General features: G+C 30.9%; 5 protein-coding genes and 1 long non-coding RNA gene across 16 annotated transcripts in view; 2 read left to right on the top strand and 4 right to left on the bottom strand.

Annotated features, from left to right (window-relative positions):
• Positions 1-1,611, bottom strand: part of LOC116186472 — a 2,134-nt gene extending 523 nt beyond the window's left edge. Inside the window, exon 1 of the long non-coding RNA XR_004151486.1 lies at positions 819-1,611. This is a non-coding gene — a long non-coding RNA (uncharacterized LOC116186472). The remainder of the gene's footprint in view (positions 1-818) is intronic.
• A 749-nt stretch (positions 1,612-2,360) lies between these two features.
• LOC102671503 lies at positions 2,361-4,947 on the bottom strand. Its single transcript, XM_006622784.2, has 3 exons — positions 4,445-4,947; positions 3,345-3,466; positions 2,361-2,676 (listed from the first exon to the last, which is right to left on the bottom strand). Exons 1-3 carry the CDS (start codon positions 4,445-4,447, stop codon positions 2,484-2,486), a joined length of 318 nt encoding a protein of 105 aa, XP_006622847.1. The 5' UTR covers positions 4,448-4,947; the 3' UTR covers positions 2,361-2,483.
• On the top strand, positions 4,887-8,150 carry LOC102671681 (c-Myc-binding protein). Of its 5 annotated transcripts, none has more exons than XM_006622785.2 (3): positions 4,887-5,312; positions 7,474-7,595; positions 7,692-8,145. In XM_006622785.2, the coding sequence occupies exons 1-3, from the start codon at positions 5,181-5,183 to the stop codon at positions 7,834-7,836; spliced, it is 399 nt and encodes a 132-aa protein (XP_006622848.1). In that variant the 5' UTR covers positions 4,887-5,180; the 3' UTR covers positions 7,837-8,145. The 5 variants fall into 5 exon arrangements, with proteins under 5 accessions (XP_006622848.1, XP_031369697.1, XP_031369698.1 ...); XM_031513837.1 differs by having other exon boundaries at positions 5,025-5,316; XM_031513838.1 differs by having other exon boundaries at positions 5,297-5,320; positions 7,692-8,150.
• LOC102671912 (transmembrane protein 267) lies at positions 5,319-6,740 on the bottom strand. Of its 2 annotated transcripts, XM_031513835.1 has the most exons (3): positions 6,641-6,740; positions 6,269-6,501; positions 5,319-6,056 (listed from the first exon to the last, which is right to left on the bottom strand). In XM_031513835.1, the coding sequence occupies exons 1-3, from the start codon at positions 6,693-6,695 to the stop codon at positions 5,724-5,726; spliced, it is 621 nt and encodes a 206-aa protein (XP_031369695.1). In that variant the 5' UTR covers positions 6,696-6,740; the 3' UTR covers positions 5,319-5,723. The 2 variants fall into 2 exon arrangements, with proteins under 2 accessions (XP_031369695.1, XP_006622850.1); XM_006622787.2 differs by lacking the exon at positions 6,641-6,740 and having other exon boundaries at positions 6,269-6,631.
• A 161-nt stretch (positions 8,151-8,311) lies between the features above and the next one.
• On the bottom strand, positions 8,312-9,699 carry LOC102672461 (prefoldin subunit 3). The gene is made up of 3 exons (XM_031513836.1): positions 9,575-9,699; positions 8,602-9,146; positions 8,312-8,469 (listed from the first exon to the last, which is right to left on the bottom strand). The coding sequence occupies exons 1-2, from the start codon at positions 9,656-9,658 to the stop codon at positions 8,658-8,660; spliced, it is 573 nt and encodes a 190-aa protein (XP_031369696.1). The 5' UTR covers positions 9,659-9,699; the 3' UTR covers positions 8,312-8,469; positions 8,602-8,657.
• A 289-nt stretch (positions 9,700-9,988) lies between these two features.
• Positions 9,989-20,178, top strand: part of LOC102672037 (proto-oncogene tyrosine-protein kinase ROS) — a 27,727-nt gene continuing 17,537 nt past the window's right edge. For 3 of the 6 annotated variants that reach the window (XM_006622790.2, XM_006622789.2, XM_006622791.2), the window contains exons 1-4: positions 9,990-10,126; positions 11,681-11,840; positions 12,088-12,200; positions 13,337-14,474. In XM_006622790.2, coding sequence (XP_006622853.1) covers positions 14,325-14,474 — 150 coding nt within the window. In that variant the 5' untranslated portion in view covers positions 9,990-10,126; positions 11,681-11,840; positions 12,088-12,200; positions 13,337-14,324. Of the gene's footprint in view, positions 10,127-11,680; positions 11,841-12,087; positions 12,201-13,336; positions 14,475-20,178 lie in introns of those variants that run through there. The other 3 variants (XM_006622788.2, XM_031513832.1, XM_031513833.1) reach the window with 3 other exon arrangements.

Here is a 20,178-nt window from a genome sequence, read left to right on the forward strand (position 1 = left end):
AATAGAATTTTTTTTTTTTGTTTGAAATAGATTACGTTTTCCCTGACGCGTGCAGTGAATCTTATTATTAATCTTTTCGCATTATTCGCTAGAAAACGAAAGAATAACATGGCACGTTGCGATTGAACGCTCAAAGAATAACATATGTCTCGTGGCATGGTTTACGAGGGACAGGACGAAACTGACCGTAATCCTGCCTGATTAGGAGCATAAACGCGGATTCACGGGGTGCGGTTAAACTAAACACTCGACAAGTTGCGTGTGCCGGTGAAAGCACTTATATAGAGGTATATCTAAATAGAGAGGGCGTGATATTCGCTTATTATTAAGGGGGAGAGCTTAATAGCACACTCCTATAATCTTTATTTCAATGTTCATTCATGAACACCTATAATTTAATTCAATAAATTAATTGAAAAATAGATTTATATATCAACTCTATATAAAAATTATCGTATTATAGCTGTATAAATAACTATAAACTATATATTTTAAAAGTCTGATTAGAATATAAATTTCATCAGCAACTACGATGTAATGACAAAAATTCTCGATAAAATGTTCTCGAGAATTTATTTTCTAAAGAACGGTAATTGATCTCGTGTACGGTGGTATGCCAATGATTATGGATAGTTTCGCATACATAAAGGGTCGACAGGAATCGCGTAACAGTGAAAAAGTGAATCGTGTAAGTACGCGTCTTGTAAATCTGGCATGTAGACGAGATGGCGCTTTTGTATATATATATATACATATATAAATGCATGCAGTACGCGTACAACACTAACACACATTCATGAGTAACATAGCATACGTACACATGAACGGATGGGCCTGTGCGCAATCAAGGCGAAGGGGTGCTTTAGCAGAGTCGCCCCATGGTTACCAAGGCAACGGCACGTAACACCGCCCACAACCCTCAGGCTGTCTTGTCCGATGTGTTTGCTCGATGATTTTATACCAATTACGGCCTATCCCCATGCTATTGCCTACTCCCCGTAGCATCGTCTGTATCCCTACCTACATCCTCATCGCCACCCACTTTGACGTTGTTGCGTATATCGGTCGGAAGGTGCTCCACTTCCGCTCTAAAAAAGAAATCTGCAAAGTACCTGGTGCAAGCACTTATACATATATGAAATCGTAAATTTTCCTTACGTGTATCTGGAATCATTTCTTGGAATCATTTTGTAATATTCGTAACTGTTGAACATAATAAAAATTTTAATTTGTTTTTCTTCTTGATTTCTTTGGTATTTAAATTAAGACAATGACAATGGATCGCAATTGTATAAGGAACTTTCTACCTTGGCGCTCTCTAGTTATCGATACAAATTTTATTCATCGATTCTTTTTGTGATTCGAGTGGAAGGTATCGAAGACCCTCGAGGGATCAGAATACCAGGGTGGTGTTCAATTTCTGAAGTGACATCGGATCGCGAGAGAATAATTATTGGAACACACACGTTGTTCGAGAGTTAAGTGGACATTAATGGAAATGCATGATAAGAGGATTATATACAATTGTGGATAAATGTATAATTTATTGATGAAATTCAATCCTAAACTATAAAATATGTAATGATTTATATACAAAATCGATTTTGATAAAATCATGTACAGTATTTTCCATGATTTTAAAAAATCTTAAATTGAAAATATTAATTTCTGCAATCGTAATAGAAAAATATTTAATTTATATATATATATATTTTAATGAAATGAAATTAGTTATTTTCGATAAAAAAAAAAATAATGGCAATGATATAAATGATAAATATAAATGATATGTGAAACAGTAATAATGAAACAATATAAATGAAATGAATAATCAATAAAATTAAGAAACATAATGGTATTTATTATAAATAATATACATTACAAACAAAACAAACGCTATTTTATATAGAGAATATCTTTGGAATTTAATCACTGTTAATTAAAAATAAAAAATAAATTATTCAAGAAATAAATAATAGAAACAATTTTTAGTAATTATTTTAATTAAGCTCTGCAAATTAACTACTCTATTCAATTTTACTGATTTTCAATAGCTTTTTTTTTTTTTTATACTTATTTCCCTGAGCGACTAATGCATATAGCGAAATCTATCGGTAACTGAATGTACTACATAGTTGATTTTTTGTTTTGCGAGACATTACCATCTATAGATAAAGTATATCTAAATAAAATTTATTTTTTATTAATTATTACTCTATAAAATATATTAATTAATTATATTTTTATATTTCTTTGTTTTTTGTTCGTTTTTTAATATATTATGTATAAATAACTATGTATATATAAACAAATTTTTATGGCAGATGAAAATTAAAAATTTATGTAAGTCTTATATCTTATAAACTGATAAATAACGTAATTTTAATTTATTATACAAAATTAATCAATCTTTTAGTATAGTATATGATTGAAAATTACAGAAGTTATGCATACAGTCTGTTATTCAAACTTATTAATTTTAGTCAAAATTTTGATCGTGCTTCGTGATAAGTACCAAAATGATGATCTTTTTTTGTTCCATAATCATCATTATAGTTATCGGAACCGCTGTACATCGAGAATCCACGACGTGATAGTAATTCTCCTGGTACAATTGTGGGATTTGTGTAACAAAAGTCTGCCATCATACTTGTTTGTCTATTCAGTTGATTGGACCTGAACAATTTTTATCGATTTGTTAAAATAATTATTATTAGAAATAAAAAAAAATTAATATATTTAAAAGCAAATTCTAATTCGAAAAATTCATGAAGTGAATTAAAAAAAATGATTAAAATATCTATAGAGGGAAGTAGAAAAATAATTTTAAAAAAGAAAAAGAAATTTAGTCGCGTATAAGCTGTTTTAATTCCCATATCCATTACACATTCTTTTACTAAGATAAGCTAAACAATCGTTTTGCTCGCAGCAAAGATACGATATCGATGCCGTAATGAGTCATGAATTAATTTTTTTTTTCACTCGCACGTCCCAATATTACCACGAGTCGACAATCATATTTGCTCTTTAGAATGTAAATCTTACGTGACTTATTCGGATTCCTAGTTCGTCGAGAACGTGGCTCGTCCCAACAAAATGAAACGCCGGCTATGCCACTGATATCCATCGAGTTTAATCAAAAAACCCGTCAAATATTTTAATTAAAATAACGTTGAAACTAAATCATTCAACAAGCAAAGCCTGCTGTGCATTCATTTCGTTTTATTATCCGTTTTAAGCAAAGCTTAATAGCATTGAATTAAAAGCGAAAATTAGGAATAAATTGTTGCAAACAAAAGAAAAAAAAAAGAAATGCTATCGAATGAAAGAAGTTATGTACTTACCCGTCTGTTGATAATCGATTCACTTTGACAAACAGTACGCACACTAAAATGAACAGCACTAGCAAAGCACCAGCAGTAATCCCACCTGCTATAGCAAAATACAATACCAACTCATCGGCTTCCTAGAAAATTAAACATTTAATTTTAAATCTTATTGATAAGAAAACATTTTTAAATATCGTTAACGATTTATCAATTAATATGATTGCTTTGAAATTATTTTTAAAATAAAAAATAAAATTTATCAAACGATTAAAGAATTATTTTTGATGAGAAAAATTCGAAATGTGCTAATACAGCGAGGGCGTAACAAAGATGGAAATAGTGAGAATGCAAGAATGTGAAAGAATCTTTGTCACGCATGGTTGCTTTGCACTTCCTCGAAACGTTATTTCGTAACTTGCGATTAATGCGTTTGATGCCATAAAAACTAATAAATATATTGAATGCAAACAGGAAATTTACGAATATCATAAGTTTGTTTTGCCATGCAAACCGTTCGGAATTCATATGAATGGTAAAATGCATAATACTGTGAATGTCATTATCTTATGCTGAATGTAATAGAATTGTTAATATCATCAGCAAATCACTTTCATCGTATAATTCCAGTGATTCTTCTTACGCCAATTCAACCTTGAACATTGTTGCATCTGTAATAGGCATCCGTTCGAGTGGTCGTAATTACTATTACAAAACATGCTTTATTATGATTTTGTGATTAGCCTCATTTCATGTGAAAGCATTAATACATATGTACATAAGTAACAATAATTGTAAAATTCAAATAAAAAAAATAATTAACTATGTATGTAAAATCGCTCTAAATAAAATTATTATTGTTTTATCAACATAACAATAATACATGAAATAATTATGTATGACGGAATTAGTCGATAGATGGACTAACTATTCATTACAATAATAAAACGAACGACAATCTTGATGTACATATAATTAAAGCGAAATTATATCACATGATTTGTAATATTTGACATTTTAACTGAAACACAATTTATGATCAGGAGTCATAGCATTCCATAGATTTCAGAAACGGTTTGAATACAATCCATAGAAAAATCGGAACAATGTGTACTCACCATGGTAAATATAATATAAACGTAGCAAGTATGACACGAGATCTCCCTGGAGGTAATATTGGACTGGCGTATATACACGATCAAGATATCGGTATCAACGCATTATCATAGTTGATGTGATATCTGCGAAAACCTGGCGGCATTGTAGAGCTCCCGTTCAAAAATTTTTATTATTCGTATAAAATTTTATGTATAAGAGAATATCACAAAGTGGAGATAATGTAACTCAATGTCATCAATAGTTTTCTCGAATAACACATAACATTTTCTCGAATAAGCGATAATGGTTCACTAAAAATGTATCCAGAACGAAAAATTAATTTCTCGCAACAAAAATCAAACGGTATTTCACTGTGAAAACACGGAAGAGATAATAAGATAATAACACTTGTTGAAATTTTCGATCACGAGATTGATTGTTTTAAAATTTCATTGAACGGCGTCGTAAACACCATCGTTGTTCGGTGGAATAGGTGACTAGGTAAATGAACACTAATATAAGATCGCGGGACGAGAGTGAAGTAAAGTGTATAACAGTGCCAGCAAAGCAATGCTGAATGCTGATAAACCCCTCCAACTTGTGGAAGGTGTACGTGTACACACGTGTGCGCGCGGCTGACTTCTTGCAAGGGCATCTGCGTCCTCCGCGTTCACTCAAATCCCTACATATTACACCAGCACGCATATATTTACGTGGGTATCGTTAAATTTTTACATCGCAATCGAATATGGATCTATGTATAGAAATACACGATACAAGAGACCGGCATACATGAACAATGCTTGTTTACTGAACACATGTGTCTCTGGAAACAAGTATGTAAACATTATGGATACGCATAAACATTATGGACGAACCCTTTTTAATGTATGTATGTATGTATGTAAGTTTTTCCTGTTTTGATATTTTATGCTTATTTTTATGCATTTAACGATAAATATAAAAGTTGCACTTTTAATTAGGTCAAATTGTTTACGTAATTGTTTGCTATAATGCAAAAACAAATATATTTCTTAAAATATTTTTTATTTTTATTCCTCTTAATTAAATAATAAATAAATTAAATTATTATTATATTTATAATCTTTGTTACTTTATAAAAGCTTATAAAAAATGTAATATTTATTTGTAATAAATATGATTAAAAATATATAAATTATAAAAAATATACATATATATTAATATAAAATATATTAATATAAAAATTTCATTGATATATATATATACATGTATATTTATACATATTATATACATTTAGCCATATTTACTTTATACTATTTACACAACATCAATTAATGTTTCATTATCTGAAGACTTATATTCATGCATAGATGGTATCATCAACCATTGTAGCACATGAGGGAGTATCATACTCATACTTAAGTATAAATAATATGGAATAGGTTGTGTAGAACCAATAGGACAAAACCATAAACCTCTTCTTGTACCATCTCTTATATGATGGCTTAGAAAGCTTGCTAATATTATCCAAGAATAATAACTGAATTTTGGATAATTAAATACACTTGAATAAAAATTTAACATAAGCCATAATGTTATAGGTAGAGTGGTACAATGAAAAAATGGTCTTTTTTCTAAATGTGTTGCATCCTGTAAGAAATTATGTAAATATCATTACATCAAGTTATAATTAATATTTTTTTTGAAATATGATATATAATAAAATATTAAATAACGATATCTATATATAATTCTCAAAACGAAATTTCAAGTTTCATATTTATACGAAAAATTTCATTATCATTCCCTATAAATAAGATATGCTGATTATTTAAACGATAAAAGGTTATGATATCACTCACACTTAACTTCCAACTGCCTGCTGCAATAAAATGATCTATGTCGATAAAAGACGATAAAGAAAAACACAAGAAAATGCTAGAAAAGTTTTGTATAAGAGGTTTTTTTGACAAATTTAAGATAACTGCCCAAGTAAGTCCACCAACAATTGCGTGAGTGACATTGTCAAAAATCGCGCGTGTCATGGCAGTCTTTCCATGTTTCAATCCTTGATCACCAATAAACGAACAAATACCTATGGCACCAGTTAGCACTATTCTTAAAAAAACTTCTTTTTTTCCCAAAAACATCATAACAAAGTTTTTAAAAAAAATTCAAAGCTTTTTTTCTTTAATTTATAAAAAGTTAGAGAAAAATTATATTACAAACATTACCTCGCCATATTGAATAATCAATGCTTTTATATAGTGTGTGTATGATATCTCTCATTATATTTTATTTTAGCTAAATTTATATCAATAAATTTAATATATTTTTTAAATAAAATAAAATTTTACATTAATTAATATAAGTGCTTATATTAATTTTGTTTATAATTCTTTATTATATGAGAGAGGATATTTTAACTACTAACTTTGTAACAATTTAAATTTTATGACACGAAATTATAGAATGGCATCAGATATAGGTCCAAACTGAATACTTTTTTGATTATAGTGTTTCCGATCGAAATAAATTGTGACATTCGAAGTTTATTATTGAAAGCACACAAGTTTCGTAAATTGTATTTGTGAAACGAAGTGAAAAAGAAAGAGAAAGTAATTTCTACTGTTACTATATATTGAATTCACTTCTCAAAATGGTAAATGATGATTTTTTTTAATTAAAAATTGTTTCGTACATTCATTGTTTTGAAAATCGCGTATATCATATAGCATTTGTTCTGAATGAGCATCATAAAGGCTTGTATCTGTTCCGTATTGTGTGATTTATCAAACACGTGTTGTCGGAAATTCTTTGAACTATTTGCTAAAATAGTATTTTCCAAGTATTGTTGTAATAATTTGTGGTAATAAAAATGTCGAATTTCAAGGTAATGCTAAATCTATACGTTTTTATTTAATATAATTTCTTCAATAACGATGGCGATGCAATATCTTTTGCAGTGTTATTGATTCAAAGTGTTTTATTATTATGCGTATAATTTAGTAAATTTTATAAATCTATTAATTTTTATTATTTTTAATTTTTGCAATATTTATTATAGCCACCTGATTCTAAAAGAGAAGAATTTAGAAAATATCTGGAAAGAGCAGGAGTGATGGATGCTCTTACGAAAGTACTTGTGTCTTTATATGAAGAACCAGAAAAACCAGATGATGCTTTAGAGTATCCTTTTAAAATTTATAATTGATATTATAATACAAAAATATCAATGTTAGTTCGAATTTTTATTAGAAAATAATTTCCTAAATAATATCATAGATATATTCGTCTAAATCTAGGAGGCATCACAGAAGTTGATGTGGAAGTACAAACATTAAAAAAAGAATTAGAAGAAGCTAAAGCCAAAATCAATGAGTTAAAGACAAAATTGGTGAAATATGAAGCAGATGAAGGAACAGATTAATTCACGAAGATTTAGTTATAATAGGATACTAGTCCCTGCTGGACACTGATTTTTACAGAAAGTCAGATCGACTATGTGCCTTAAAAATAGATATAGCAAATCACTTTCTGATACAGTTTAAAACATAAGATAAATTAAGTTTCATGCAAATTCCATTAGTTATAAGCCTATTTCTTATCATGTTCACAAAAGTATAGATGATACTTTTTATATTTGTTTTTTAACAAAATTATATGTGTTTATAACATAAGATCTAGTTTGTAATTAAAGTATACAAACAGGATGATAAATTAGAAAGTAAAAATCAAATTAAATTTTTTGGTTTGTGATATTTCTGATATTAATAAATATAATGTATTATTTTGTTTTTTATATAAGTTGTATATTTTTTTTTTGCAAAAATATCAAAATAAGTCAATTAAGTTTAATATAATAAATGTGGTAATATCTTATTATAAATACACAAAACAACATATGAAGTTAGAATTCAGATGTATTTGTGACAATATACATAAATATTGGTGTATCTAGCTTATAACCTAAATGGTATTCGAGTTCTTTATTTCATTGATAATTTCCAACAGTACTTTTTATTCACAGGCTCTTTCCATTTGACAGTGTAATGTAAGTAACCTTTAAAAAAAGAATAAGAATATTAAAATATTATTATATTATATTATATATTATACATAAAATTATTAAAATTATATAATAAATAATGATATATGTGAATTCCTTTTGCATTTACTTTTTTTTCATAATTACCTTTTGAGTTTTAGGCATTCATTGCGTGCATATTAAATTTATTAAAAAAACAGCCTTCATGTTGGTTTAGCAGCTTGTCTGCGTTTTACTTCCCAATTATAAATACGTGCCATGTTAACTTCTGTTGTAGTAAATTGATCTCTCACAAAATCTAAATCATGTTCTACATAACCTAGATTTCTCTTTGCTGCTTCAATATTTTTTGTTAACATTTCTTGTGCATCATCCAATGTATATTCTAGCATAACATTAGCTCCTAGCCACAAACACACTTTATCAGTAGGAGGAATAATAGCTTTTGCATAAACTTGTTCTGATAAAAGAAATTGTGTTTCTAGTTCTTTGCTTTTATCTTTCTCTTGTTGTAATTTTTTGATCATGTCTAATGATCTTTCTAAATCTGGAATCTGAGCTTTCAAACGTCTTCTTTTATTAAATAAATTATATTCCATAAATTTATATTTGCCATGGTTTTCATCCAACTTTTGTAACACTTTATCTGCCGATTCATTTTCAGGTCTCGCCATGAAAGCGTCGACATCATCCTATATTAAAAAATTTGTAAAATGTAATAAAAATGTAATAAAAATTTTAAAATAGTATTAAAATAAAAATAAATAATATATATTACAAAAATAATAATATTTATTATATTTATATTATGTTTAAATCTGTTCTGACCATATACGGTTAGCATAACGAAAAAGTATTGTGTATTTTTATATATTATACTAATAAGCAAAAATTTAGTATAAAAAATATTAAAATAAAAGAAAAAAAATTTTATCTTTTTTTGTTACATAAATTTTACAAGATTTATTTGATAAAATTTTACAGAATTATCGATAGTCACGAGGATTATTCCTTTGTAAAAATATATATCATAATATAATGTAATATATTAAATTTATGTATTGGTAGCAATATTATAATAATATATTATGTAAATTTTTTACTAGAATAATATACTTACTACAAATTCGGCTTCCGGTATTCCAGCGTACGACTTTTTCTCTTTATCCAGCCCAACGTCCGCTTTATTTTCACCGTCTTCCATCTTGAATTACCATATAAAACCTCATAATATGAGACCTGTTTACATGACTACTATTTTAGCAGTTAAAAATTTTTACTTCATATAAATTTAACATATAAATATATATATAGTATAATAATAATATAAAAATAATATTTCATATGCTACATTCAGAATATTATTTAAAAATAGAAATTAAAAATTGTAAAATATATATATAAATATTTGTCACATTTGAATTTCAATCCGAGAGGTGGCGGTCTCTGGTGATAAATTGAAATATTATTAAAGTTATAAATATTATTAAGAATATTATCTACATAATATTTATTTTATGTTTTAATAGTTACGAACCTAATATATTTACATTTTATATATAAAATGAGAATAAAAAATTGTTCACTAGGAAAGATGAATAGCAAAAAGCACTGATAAAAATCAACAAAATTTTTAAAAAATAACAAAATTCTTAAGATAAAAATATAATAAGTAAGTACCTAAAAAGAATATTATAATTATTATATTATAAATTAATAACAACTTATTAACTCAAAAATTTGTTATATATTAGAATTTTTAAGTATTAAATAATATTTCACAATAAATATAACTTCTAATTAAAAAAATAATAAACAAATTAATAAATGATAGGTATTGCTTTCACTCGCGTATTAGAGAAATTATTGAATCGCAATTAATTTCTGATAAAGATAATAATTATCTTTGAGAAGCATTTAAAGCTTCATGGGATTGGTTAAATTGAACTTTCTTTGTTCCTATTCAATAGACATTTCTACATTTTATTAATTAAGAATTATTATTTTATCATAAAAATCATAAAGATTTTTTTCTTTAATATGCAAGTGATTTGAAGTAATTGCATAGATATTCATATAATATATATGATTATAATATTGCGAATATAAATGATGGGAAAATTATATATTAATTCGTTTAATTAATTTCTTTCATCTCATCTTATTTTAAAAAAAAAATATTCAATATCAAAATATGAAAATATAGAAAATATATTAATGAAAATATCATAATCATGAAAGAAATTTATTAATTTATTAATTAATGTATATATATATATGTAAATTAAATTTTTTATTTCTATCTTATAACCAAATATAAATTTTTTTAAAGAAAATTCTTAAATGCTTTTTTTTTTAAAATTTTATATAAAAAACTTATTTCTTACTATGAAAAATTTTTATTTTTTTCTTAATCATTCTCTTCAGTTTTACTCTTAATATACAGTTGTATTCAATCTAAATTATCTGTCCACCCGCACCCCGTATATCAAAGTACGGACAGACAAACTGACACTATGTACGATTGACGCGGGGCATTCCTCCTCTTTGATATACTTTATTGGTCTAATAGACCCGAATTATTGCTGTATCGTGTAAAGCAGAGTGTAAGTCTTAGACTAGTCGTTGAGATATCTTACAAAAACTTCTTTCTTTTGTATTACAATTACGTTGTATGCAAAACAAACGATGGATCACGAACACATGTGAATTGGGTCGCATCTTGAGAAACATCTTTTTTATAATCACTTTGTTAATAAATCTTTTCTTATGTATCAAAATAATCATTTTTCTAAAATAATCATTCTATTAAAAGATTTTTATGTATAATATTTTTATGGATTTTAATATAATATATATTTTCTTTCATTACAAAATACGAAGAAAAATAGCTTGGAAAATTACAACTTGCTTCTCTGTTTCTTGAATTACATCAGTTCTTGAAAAAACATATATAATAAATTATTACGCGAGATTATCTTGTAATTTCATCTTTTTAAATCTTGTACAGAATAAACTAGTGATCTATCGATTGATATCTGTCATTTTAATTATAACCTCCAAAATAGCGAAACAATATTTGCTTCTCATCGAATTAAACACGTTATAATTGCTATGCGAAATAACTTGATCTGTCTACAGTTGCAGAATAATGTCAACTTTCTCGTTCAGCACGAGCGTAGAATTAGCAGGCTAGGACAGATTAAGGATGTAACATTTGTTGTAGGCGCATAGATCACGATGATGACCCGTAACAAGTACGTGTCGAGCGACAGGGCGATCATATAGGTACGGGGTACACCAAACAGGAGTGATCCGAGTGAGCGAGTGACTGAGTGAGTTGGAGGTCGGAGGAGTATATTGGCCATTTCCGCAGGAAGCCCTAGGTAACCTGTAACCGCCATTGAGGTTGGAACTAACGTGCCACAGATCGTTGCCGTTTCATAACAAGCTGTTCTGAATTCGTTTGTCCATAATCTCGTTGCGTTAATTGATTGGTTTTCGCTGTTCATTGTCGAAGTAAAATCTTTCTCTTTATCCGAGATTTTTTTTTTATAATTATAATATAACTAAAATTAATTATTAAGAATATTAAAAGATATCAATGCCTTCAATATATTTATTTTATTTTAGTATTTCAATTGTTCAAGAAATTGCAAACAAAAGATGTTCTGGGAATGATTTATAAATGATAAATCTGACGAAATGAAGAAAAAAAAGAAGAGAAAAGACTTTTCTTAAGTATGGTAATTACATAATTTATGCTAATTATATTGATAATTGTTTGTATTAAGTGTATGACGTACTTAAGGAAAGAATTTCAACAACTTCTGGAACTGGTAATACAAGAAATTGAGAAAAGGGTTGATAATGAAGAGTTTGTTTTGAGTTTATATTTTAAGTTATCGCGTAGAATGTAAAATTTTATATTTATGAACTAAAAATATTTCTATTCATGTGATGTCACGAAAATATTTACGAGGCACGGCATTAACGCAAACGTAGGTAAATCGAATTCCTCCATGATCGAATAGATATGCGTACACATCGAAGAATAGATCGCTTTCGGGTCATCGAAAAGAAAGACTCAATGCATTGGTCCGTGACTGACAATAGTAACACAACATAATACAGACTGACTCTTGTCGTCCGCAGATTTAATCTGTCGAAATGAGTCATCGTTTTGACTCGGCTACAGCGGACAAAGACTGAGAAACAATATTAAACAAACAACTATGTGTTTATCTATCAAAGAAAATTTATTTTTATTATTATATAATAATAATAATCATAAATAATTATGGAAAATTTACTTTTTCTTGTATAAAAAAGTGAAAGTTTTAAGTAAGGAATAATATACCCATTGGGTGTATTGTCAACAAAAAGCATTGGTTTCTAAGGGTGTCAAAACGAATGGTATGTGTACAAAAATTTTTAGAAAGGATGCATTCTTTTTCGAAACGTCAATATAAGTAATATTTACTCGAAACTCAGCCTCAAATTTACTTTGTACCATCCGACTATTTTCAATCTAATACAACAGAAGAAGATGGTTGAGTTAATGAAATGATCTTCAACCAATGTGTAATTTAAATTTAAATTTAATCCAACGTTTAACTAAATATTCTTTCCTTAACTAATTAAATATACCATATATATAAAATATACTATATAAAATATATTATATATATTAAAATATTAAACAAAATTATGTAAAATCTTGCAACATTATAATTAAATTATAAATTTCTAAAACTAAAAAAACTTATTTGAACACATCATTTTTAGCTTTAAAAAATTATAAATATTCTAATGTGTACACTATTTTAAAAGATAACAAGAAAAAATCATACCATTTTTCTTCGCAACTCATTTTTTCCAGGCTTTCTTGACATCGGACAACGTGGGTACCCGACTAAAAGCGGCACGTGCGAATATATGAATGAAAGTTTACGAGGATAGTAAGAACAGGTCAATCTACCAATTGACCATTGGTCAGTCGGACCTGCACAAACGAAAGTTCAGATCGTTTATTCTTTTTGTTCATCTTCAGACACTCCACAGGCATATGCCATAATGGCTTCATGTGCACACGCTAGCCTGGTAGTATACCTACCACCACTGTACGGAATTGGTCAAGCAGAGTGCAACAGATAAGGGTTGCCATGGTGGGGGATAGTTGACTCTCTAGTGGCCATTCGGAGTCAGTTGCTCTTATGCTTGCCAGACATTAACAACACCACGCTGGGCTCTTACAGTGAGGGCCTCGTGACTCGAAACGTCACAGGTGATTCGAAACAATTTTAACAATCCTAATTGTTTATCGTGAAATTTATTTTTCGTTTATTCGTTTATATAGGAGAGACTTGATCGAGAATCCCTATTTTTTTCATGGCTGATATTTTATAATTGCAAGAAAAAAGTGATGGAAATTATCCCGATTATTGTTGTTGACATTTGCACTGGTGAATTTTTTTAGTGACAATTCTATACATAAAAATTGAACGTGAATTTACATATTTGATTGTAGTGAAGGTACAATTAAAGTAAGAGTGAATTTGAATGAGGTATTCGATAGAAGAAATCAATCTATCTTTTCTGTCTATTGACATGGAAAGTGCGCGATTTTATCGGTGATTGCAATTTCATTTAGAAAACATCGATTGCTCAAGTGCTCGAATTCCTCAAACTCGAGGATCGATGTGGAAGAATGCGGAGGAAAGAAGTTTGATATTCGTTTCGAACCTTCTTGTAAGGTCGTGGAGGTCATCAGGATCGAGAGAACAATGACGATCGATAGTTAAAGAAATTGTTATAAAAATTTCGTGGAGGGTGATCGAGGGTTTGTTTTACGAGGGGTTGTGGATATTATGTTAGCAACAGGGTTATGTGTATTTCTGGTGTTGGCGTTGGCGGGAAGCGTTTCGACGCTTCTGCCAGAAGATTTCGAAGATCGGACTGCTCCTGCCAATCTCCAAGAAGAATGCGCCTCGAAATGCCCGGATCTCGATTTGAATCAGGTCAGAATCAGAATTTTATAATTTATAATATAATATAAAATTATTCACGACTACAGAAACAGTACTATATAATTCTCAATGAATATAAAATAATTATATTTTCTTTTCTATTTTCTTTCCTCTTTTCCACCATTTATTTGTCGCGCTGTAACTTGTTGCGCTTCCAACATATTGTGTTTGTTCATTTAGAAAGAATGTTTCGAAAGCAAAAGAAAAAAGAAAATATATAGCTCGATAATGAATTCCAACTTTAGTAATAAGGTGACAGGTTATGGAATCTTGCACGTGTCCAGATCTACCATAATAGATAAAACCTAATTTATTATATACATATATATATATATATATACGAGTAAATGAATATACGAAAAGATGTTGCTATCTTTTCTCTCGCTTTTTATCGTAGGCATTTTCGTAGTGTTTATCAGCATTCTCGGTGATTATTCGTAATATTATTATATATGGTCTTATTATGAAACTGCCATTAGATAAAAGTCACGAAGATTGTCGCGTGACCGATCGAAGGATGTAGACCATGCTGAGATTTTAAAAGACACAATCGTTAAATTAACCGTGAAATTTCCATTCTTTTTCCATTCTATATTTTCATAGTGCGCATTTGGAGTGAATACGATTGTTTACAGCAATAAATAATCGCAATCGCGGGGAAATTTCTTTATCGGTCTCGATTCGATGATGAAGAGGTCAGTATAGCCGTCAAGTTAATAATATTGGCCCGTGAAACGAAACGAGAACAAAAATCGATCCGTAATCATCGCGTCAGTCCTCTGATAGCCTTTTCGCACAAGATGTCGATTATTTTCGTCTGTTATATTTCAATTTAAACTTTCTCTATTGTTCCTTATTCATTTGTCATTCGTATCATCGTTTTTTCTCTCTGTTGTCGGAATTTCGCGATACACACTTGGTCGGTTACTTCGAGAGAATAATATTATTTCACGGAAAAAAAAAATAAAAATGCAAAAAAAAAATACGAAGAACGATATGAAAACCGGTCGATTCATTGGAATTACGAGAAGCGTTCTCGAAGCGAGGCGAGCGTAACACAAAAATGGCTCCACACGAAGGACGTATCAATTTAAGTCCACTCTCCATCCCGACTGTACCATTCATTAATTAACTTAACTACACGACGGCGCATCATCGCAGTCCATAAGCACGATCTCGAGGATGAAAGACGAGTTGTAACTATTTTATTAGCCGTTTCTATTTTTCTGTTCTTTTTTATTTTATTTTCATTTAATTTCCGTCCAAATATCGATCAATATTCACGTCGTCTCTCGAAATATTAAACGTTACATATTAAAACATATTCATTTTTCTTTGAGACGATCGTATGATATCTTTCGAAAGAAATCATTTGGAATCGTATTTTTTCTATCTTTTTTTTTTTCTCTTTCTTTCTTAAGGCTCGCACAAAGAGCGAATAAGGCGATTGAAAGGATGCATCAGGAGAGATAAACGTAACAAAAGGCGGTCTGGAGAAATGATTAAACCGATCCTTTCGTGGAGAGTTTAATTGATAATTGCTGGCAATTTCGTTCACGCCAATTGCTAGACACTGATTACGAGATTCTTATGTCGAGTTTGTTCACACGAACCATAGGAACCATTCGAGGGAACGTTTCTTTTAAGCTTAATGGAATTCCTTTAGATTTTCATCTCTCAAAAAAAAAAAGATATTGTTTCAATTCGTACACATTGTCGTACATGATATCTTTTTTAAGTTTGGAAAGATTTCTCGAAACATTGCATTTCAATTATCCGGGGCCAGATAAAAGAAATCATGGTTCAAAAATCAACTTCTCGATCCCTTATCTTCCCTTCGTTCTCTTCCCGATCTTCGCCCGTTTTTTCACATCTTCTCGGCGCCGAGGTTCGAAGGGCAACGTGGGTAACCATCCAAGTTCAAGATAAGAGATAGAGATCGGGATTGCCGTGGGGTGAAAAAATGCAAAGCGATTTATAAAATTCATTTAGATTTACATTTATGTTTACGATGCGTCGCGTACCATTGGCGCCCGTAATATTTACTAAACACGAATAAAGAAATGAAATCGCGTTATCTCGACTTATGATGGCTAGGATGACCTTATTGCATAACCACGATGATTAGTTTTCTATAAGCTTCGATGTGACATCAATTCTTTCGAGATCATGGTGTTACCATTTTTACATTTGCTAGAAACTTCTATAACTGTTGATACACACTTACTCTTAATAACGCGCGACTCAAAAATATGCCAAATAAATTATCACAATTACTGTTTCACACGCCTAATCGTTCTCTCAATAGTGGTGTGGAATTTCTCAATTTCGTTCTTTTTTTTTTTTTTTTTTCAAATTTTCTTCCTTAATTGGAAAATAATTACTTAAACGGCGCTTGTAATGGATCTTGTTACGCCTACGCGTTAACCTACATGCGATTTCATAGCGAGGCAGCCATGGCGTAATTCGACGCATTCATACCTATAAGGATTCGAATCGGGTAGCGACAATCTGGCGAATTCCTATCTCTCGTGAAACTACGTAGAATCCGCAGGATCGTGCAATATTATATGTGTAGCCGTACACAATGAACTTCCTGCCGGCCACATCCTCTCACCTACAACGCGTGCCTGGTGACTTGCTAGGGGTTCACCTCGAAATCCATTGATAATCGTGTGAAATTCGAAATCGTCCTATCGATCCTTGTTATGTACGCGAATCGTTATTATTTCGTTATTTCTTCCTCTTCGTCTGAATGAAATCAAACATCAGCAATATAAAATTAACACGTAGAAAATTATAAATATAATTTTATGCTAAGCGAAGCTCGATAGCTCGTAGTGCAACGATTCTGCTTGGTAAAAATTAAAAATTATCTACAACGAAGCCTCGTGGCTCGATTAACTGAGATTTATCGTAGCTACTTATAAGCTTACTGTGAAGTGAAAAATTTTATAGACGGAAGATTGGATGATGGATGATTCCTATGATTGAACGAATCGAAAAAGAAAAACCCGATAATTCGTTCGAGAATGATGGTCTGTTATTTGAAGGAATGATTGTGTTATCGTTGACTTGAAATATCCAAAATAGCTTGGATTGATAATAGAAAATATTTATATGATAAACATATGTAAAATCTCTCGATATTCTCGATCGAAACTAGAAGGAAAAATCTATAGTCAGGATTGAGGGAAAGGTCGTCGGCAAGCGTATCTTAAGCTTGAATGCGACGTATATATAAATATAGGGGTCCCACATCATATTAGGATTTCACGAATTTCAGGGAATTTTTGAAAGGGATACGGTTGATTTTCTCTCACGATCAATGCACAAAGATTGTGTAAATTGGCGAAAAAATCCTTGAAGATATGTTAAAAGAAATGTAAGATACGTTAGAAAATATTGTCGGCTCGTTTCGTCTCGAGGGATGATCCTGTTAAATTGTTCAGCCTTGAGTCGCAAACAAATCCTGGGAAGTAGAGTTTCGGCGCCTTCACATGACGTCATATCAATTAAAACGCATGTACGTTCCATGCACGCGTATATCTAGACCAGTACACCAGTCCGAAGATCGTAACGAATGGCAGCTGATGGCGACTGTTTTTAATTCATCTTATAATCTTGAAGGTAATTAAGGAAATTAAATGGTGACCGCGTGTCCAAATGCCTAGGCCCGATAAAATGATCGTTGCGCCCGAACTTTGAAGCAAGTCAAATTGTTTTTCATTTCATTTTCATCCTTTTCAGAATTTCGACCAACTTTGATTCATCGTATCAAGCGTCTAAGAATCTGAGAAACTGTTATACAACTATCGTGGCGAAGAATAAGACGTGGAAATGATTTTTCACTGTAAACATAGCGATGAAAAATGCTTCCTGTTCTCCGTGTTAACGAGTGCAAAGTGAACCACACGAGGTGATGCGTATCTTTTTAATTCATGGCGTAACGCGAGAATAATTGACGCGGTTCGTAGACGTATGCCATGTTTGCGGCCGGTCAAACATTGGAACGTCGACTGCATTGCTTTTCCAAACGGTCGTTGAAAGGGAAGAGAGAGAGAGGAAGATGGAGCGAGAGGGACACACAGTTAAGGTGTTTGCCAAAGACAAACCTCAGACTTCAAAGGTAGATGTTCCATCCGAGTGGACACCGTCCGGTATACATTCAACACCGTGCGATCGTGCCTTGTTCGTGACCGCACGAAAAAAACTTGATACCCTTTGCCTTCAACTCGAAGCACCCTGGGACGCTTTGAACGTGTCAAAGGCTCTTCCAGTTATACACCACTTTCAAATGTTTGAGTTAAATTTCGATGAATATTTCAATTTCTATGAACGAATTACCATCGTTGATTCATGAATCTTTATGAAAGCAAAATGCCGATGATCAAGCGGCATTTGAGTATATACGATTATACTTTTACGTAATTCGGTTCAATATATCGCTTAATGTAAGGTAAATAAGTTAATTTTCGTTGAAATCATCGCGTTCCATGTAGACCTTGAGAGGAGATACTGATAAAAACCGTCTTGCGTGTGTCAAATTGGAGGGAGAACGCGGTAGTCGGTCATTAGACCCAGTCATCAACATTGGAAGCATTTGGGGGCGAGGTGCAACAGTTGGCGAATGCTTTCGAGCGTGACGAAGACGTTGAATATGACGGAAGGACGTGCGGAAGGACGAGCAGGTACGCATTAAGCCATTACCTTAGATCAGATAAAACCGGCTCTTTACCGGCTGATTTCCGTCTTGAGAATGGTCTATCTTTTAGTGAGAACAGGAAGCAAGCAGAGAAGCTAGAGTCGTAATAAAACGCAGTGACTTTTCGGAATTCACTGACACGATAATTCGAAGGTATTATTATAATAAAATGCTTTGGAAGAAGAGAACGACCAATCTTGGAAATAAACGTGCAACAATTCACGACAACAGTTTATGATAAACACGGAATTTCAATTATTGGCGAAGAATATTCTAGCAAGAAGTGTGGTAGTGTCGCAGGGGTACTTGGTTTCATGTAATAGTCTAGGCGGTTTGATTAATCGGGTGCAAAGTTAAACGAGCATCGTGCCGGCCGAAGAGGCAAGGAACGCGCAACGAGATTCCTCGACAATGGAAAGAAAAGAAAAAAATTCATCGTAAAATTGATACATCCACGCTGAGAGGCGATAGTCGCGAAAACACTGCACCATCACTCTGGCTTTTGTTATCGGGCGGTTCTTTCACTCGTCGTGCACTTTTCGTTGTCTTGATGGGAAAATACAGAACAAGAGTATTGTTATACGTCGTATTTTTTTTTTTTTTTTTTACATTTTACACAAAACAGCGAAACTTGATTAAAATTTAATTGTTCGCGTACAATTTATGGCACATTGTTCCAAACAATGCCGCACGAACATATATTCAGAATATATATTCCGATATTTGTGAAGAAAAATGGTATTTTTAATTTATGACAGGGGAAAAAAAAATTGCGATTCGAACGATGGTAACGGCTTGGCCGCGTTACACGTAGGGGCCGTAGAAAATAAATTGAATCGCTTGCCAGCTTTAAAAGATAGTAAATTGTTTCATCCGGTTCAATTGACACCCCCGGTATACCTAGCCCGTCGCGAATGAATCGCCGAATGATCGTGCCAAGTCGCAGGATTCTGGTACCGTTTACCAAAAAAAAAAAAAAAAAAAAAAAAA

This window comes from Apis dorsata, unplaced genomic scaffold (genome assembly GCF_000469605.1).
Source record: "Apis dorsata unplaced genomic scaffold, Apis dorsata 1.3 scaffold_757, whole genome shotgun sequence".
NCBI classification, from domain to species: Eukaryota; Metazoa; Arthropoda; class Insecta; order Hymenoptera; family Apidae; genus Apis; species Apis dorsata.